At 43.4% G+C, this 4107-nt stretch overlaps 1 protein-coding gene across 1 annotated transcript; it reads right to left on the bottom strand.

Annotated features, from left to right (window-relative positions):
* Nucleotides 1–308: 308 nt before the first annotated feature.
* Nucleotides 309–2922, bottom strand: C9H4orf45 (chromosome 9 C4orf45 homolog; the record flags this gene model as incomplete). The annotated part of the gene is made up of 2 exons (XM_033160807.1): nucleotides 309–371; nucleotides 2692–2922. Coding segments are annotated over 2 exons (294 nt in total), but the record flags the coding sequence as incomplete, so codon positions are not given.
* Nucleotides 2923–4107: the final 1185 nt, after the last annotated feature.

Raw genomic sequence — 4107 nt, 5'->3', positions numbered from 1 at the left:
GTGGTCAGTATTTGCTGAATTCTTTCTATCCAACTGTAATTTAAGCTGCTCAGCATAACATTAATTGTAAAGCCCTTCCTACTTGCAGATATTGTCATCATATTGGAAGGCCACTTAGCAACATTGAGTCATAACAAGATGTAATTATTAAAGCCATTCCATTCAAAGTGAATAATATGGACAGTACTACTTATATCTTGCCCATCACTTCTACAGTAGGTTAGTCCGTACAGGAGAGTAAAAAGAAATTGTTTATAGATCAATTAAAAAAACAAAAAACAAAACCCCACAGCAGCCTTCAAATAACCCTACCTGGGATTTCTGTATCGAGCCACTATTTCAAACTCTTCAGCTGGAGGAAATCGTTCAGGCTGTCAAAGAGAAACAAATTATTATGATTACAATGCATGTTTACACTCTATTAAGCCACTTTGTCTATGGGAGGGGGGCACTTTCCATATTCTGATATTTGCAGGTATGTTACATATCAATCAAGAGCAAAACAAATCTGCCTGAGTATATATATTGTGTACATATCACAGGGACCCAGGGCAATTTGGGGATCAATATAGTGCCTGGCGTGCTCTGGTCCATGGGGTCACAAAGAGTCGGGCATGACTAAACTAAACAACAACAAAAACATAGTGATTCTAGTTGCAGAGTATGCCGTGGGCACCTGTGGTACACAGGATTCCCAGGGTGTGAGAGAAAGGGCCATAAACCCTGCCCTTTTGTAGCATTATAGACCAGGAACCTGTGGCCCTCCAGATGTTGTGGAACTCCAAATCCCACCAGCCTCAGCAAGCATGCTAGGGATGATGGGATTTGTAGTTTGGTAATATTGGGAGGGTTATACACATCCTATCCTGCTATTTCTGATCTTGGTATTGTTTCATGGCTTGGGTTTTTATGCTTAAACCAGGAGTGGTGAACTTATGGTCCTCCATAGCTGTTGGACTCCCATCATCCCTAATGGCCATGTTGTCTGGGATTGACTGGATTTGGAGTACAGCCACATCTGCTGAACCACAGGTTCCCAGTCTCTAAGCTGCATCCTTCTTTAATAATGTTGACCCATGTGAAATTTACATAGAAGTGATCAATGGGTGTTTTTTTTATCTTATACCCAATGCCATATATGATGTCAGATAATGGGGAGGTAAAGGCATGGTTGGGCCAAAAGTGGGTTTGGCAGGCAGATCAACAGTGCCAGCAAAGCCCTGCATTTTGCAAGTGGCCTTGTGTCATGAACTGGCAGGACAACGCGGAGGAGGAACAGGATCCCAGCGAGGGGTGTAGCTAGGGGTGGGACACACCAGACCAAGCAGGGGATGGCGAAGGAAGTACTCACAGGGTGACGGAGAATGGCAATGGGTTGGGGGTCATTGCACAGGAACCAGAGCAGCAGGACTCATCACCAGAGCCAGAACATGTGTTCACTCTCCATAAACATGGACTCTGAGGCATAGGGAGCAGCAGCAGGCAGGGAGTCTGAGGCAGGCAAGGGCCCACAGCTCAGCTCACTAGCTGGCCAGGTAAGGCTTGCTAGCTCTGGGAGGAGGTCTGTGATGCCTCAGCTGCAGTAGGCTAGGAACAGGTGGGGGGTCACATGCCTCATCAAGCCCAGATGCTGTAATCAGCATGCAAAGTACAAAAGGGGAAGCAGAGCTTAAGTGTTGCACCTGCCCATGTTGTTGGACATTAGTTTGGATACTCCAGGATCTCTATAGGACTTTGGACACATGGATTGACCCCAGCTTTGGGTTTTGATATACTGACTTGCTGCCAGGTAGGCCAGGGATTTGGGATACCTTGTGATCACCAGTATTTGCAAAGTGTTGTGCTTTTGCTGGACATAGGAAAATTGGTAGCCTGGTGTCAATGTGACATCAGGTGGCTGATAGGAAGGCAGCCCTGCCTAATGGTCAAACTTGGTCTATGGGTGACTGGGAGGGGAGCTCCCACCCCACAGTATCCTGACATCATGCATAACGTTACACGGCAGCATCTTCCACTGAACTAATGCTGGGTGAGGCTTCCTTTTCTATAGTGGATGATATATACTTTACACACAAGTTAAGCTTTAGCAATACTGATGAACTGTCCCATCAGGCTGATTTATTTGCCCATCAGTATAGACTTTGGAAAGCTGTGAGCAATAGCAGCACGATAGGGTGGAGAATGATTGTGCATGGTCTTTTTGTGTAGAACAGCACTGTGCTATTTAGTCATGAGGAAACCTGTTTGGCTAACACACTACAATTATGCAGCATCAGAGCTGTCAACCTTCCTTTTTTGCATTGGGAAACAGCTATAGCTGTCAACTTTCCCTTTTTTTGCAATGGGAAACAGCGCTGGAATAAGGGAATTTCCCACAAAAAAGGGAAAGTTTACAGCTATGTGCAGCATAAGTCTCTAGAAGCTGCCCCAGGGGTAGCCAATGAGGTGCCTTGCAGTTGTGGACTGCAACTCCTATCAGCCACAGCAGCATTGCCACTGATCAAAGATGATGGAAGCTGCTGTCCAAAACCATAGCTGTCACTTTTCTTGCGAGGAATCCTATTCAGATAAGGGAATTTCCCTTCAAAAAAGGGAAAGGTTGGTCCAAAACATCTGGAGGGCACTGTGCCAGCTATCCCTCGGCTACTCCATCATAAGAGGGCATTCTGAAATAATAAAGAGTTTAGTTACCATTAACTGCTGGGTGTTTTTCTGGGCGAGAGAAGGAAACTCTCTTACTCCCCAGCCAATTTCTCCTACATAGCAAGACTTGTGGTACCATGGAGGAGGATTCCTTGGTGCAGGTCTCCACAGGTAAGCAGCTTCACTAGTGCCCTCTACTGGTGCAGTTGCTCCTCCTATATAAAGCGTAGTTTCCGGAAGCCTTGATCTGTGATTACTCAAACCATCTGGGCCTTGAGAATAGAAAGTATTTTAAAATATGGTTATATGAAGGCAAAGATGGGGTACATAATCTTAGATTTGCTACTCCCATTCTGACTCTAAACGCATTTCAATATTTAAAAAAGGTTGCGAATTGTTTTCTTTTTCTACTGCTAACTCAAATCCTTTTGATTATGCATTTATTCCAGTGGAGACCTTCTACCTCTTTGAATGTGTTTGTGCTGCCCCCTATATAGACTTTGGAAAGCTGTGAGCAATAGCAGCACGATAGGGTGGAGAAGGGAAGGATGCCAGCAATGCCATATAGAAGCAAATGCTGGATAGCTTTCCAGATTCTATGCGCTTGCCCCCAAATGTGCATAGCGTCCCTATATCATGAAGGTGTGCTTCATGCATAGGGTCCTGTGCCTACAATGCCTTAATGCATGGAGAGTGGGAATAGGCCATTGGCTGTGCTTTTGGTTCCTCCACCTCCTCATTTTCATTTCTGCATGGGATAAAGGTTAGCATGGACAGTCCTATTGTACTAAACTCAAATCAATGCATGGTACCTATAACCCTTTATGTTAAAGTATTCCTTGTGCGGCCCTGTTTGAAAGGAAAAAAAAATAAAGTATGACATAATTACAAAAACATCCACTGAGTTATGAAGTAAATTCTGTTACTCATTTCTTTGGCACTTCAGTGCCCTGAATGTTTAGCTAGGGAAGAGGAGTGATTAAATTGTGTTCAACTCTTTCAAAATAAAGCTTGAACTCCTCTCCAACCAGGCTGAAATTGTGTGTTTGAGATTGATTTGACAAATATTTATAGTAGTACCATGCCGCTGCCTATAGTAAGCAAAAGTATCCTGCCTTTATTGTGTTAAGGATTATGATGATGACAGGCTACTGTTACTTTTTAAGATTATGTTCAGAAGAATGAGAAGGTTGACTTTGGGAATTGGGATCTTTCATACTATGTATGATTGCAAAAATGCATTAAATGGGGATCCCTTTGTTGAATATTAAAAAGGGCACCCGTGTAGGATTTGAGGCTCTTTATTCCAGCCATATGTATGCTCTCTGTGAATTAATAGTATATTAACAATACCTATAGGCACTGAGTTCCTAAGGCACTGAGAGAGCTTTTGAGTTGAGTGTGTGATATATAGATTCAAAACCAACTAAAATGATAAAATAAGAACTATAGTATGTGTGCTCT

The sequence above is a fragment of the Lacerta agilis genome, chromosome 9 (assembly GCF_009819535.1).
Source record: "Lacerta agilis isolate rLacAgi1 chromosome 9, rLacAgi1.pri, whole genome shotgun sequence".
Taxonomy (NCBI): Eukaryota; Metazoa; Chordata; class Lepidosauria; order Squamata; family Lacertidae; genus Lacerta; species Lacerta agilis.
This window is presented reverse-complemented; position numbering and strand designations above follow the sequence as displayed.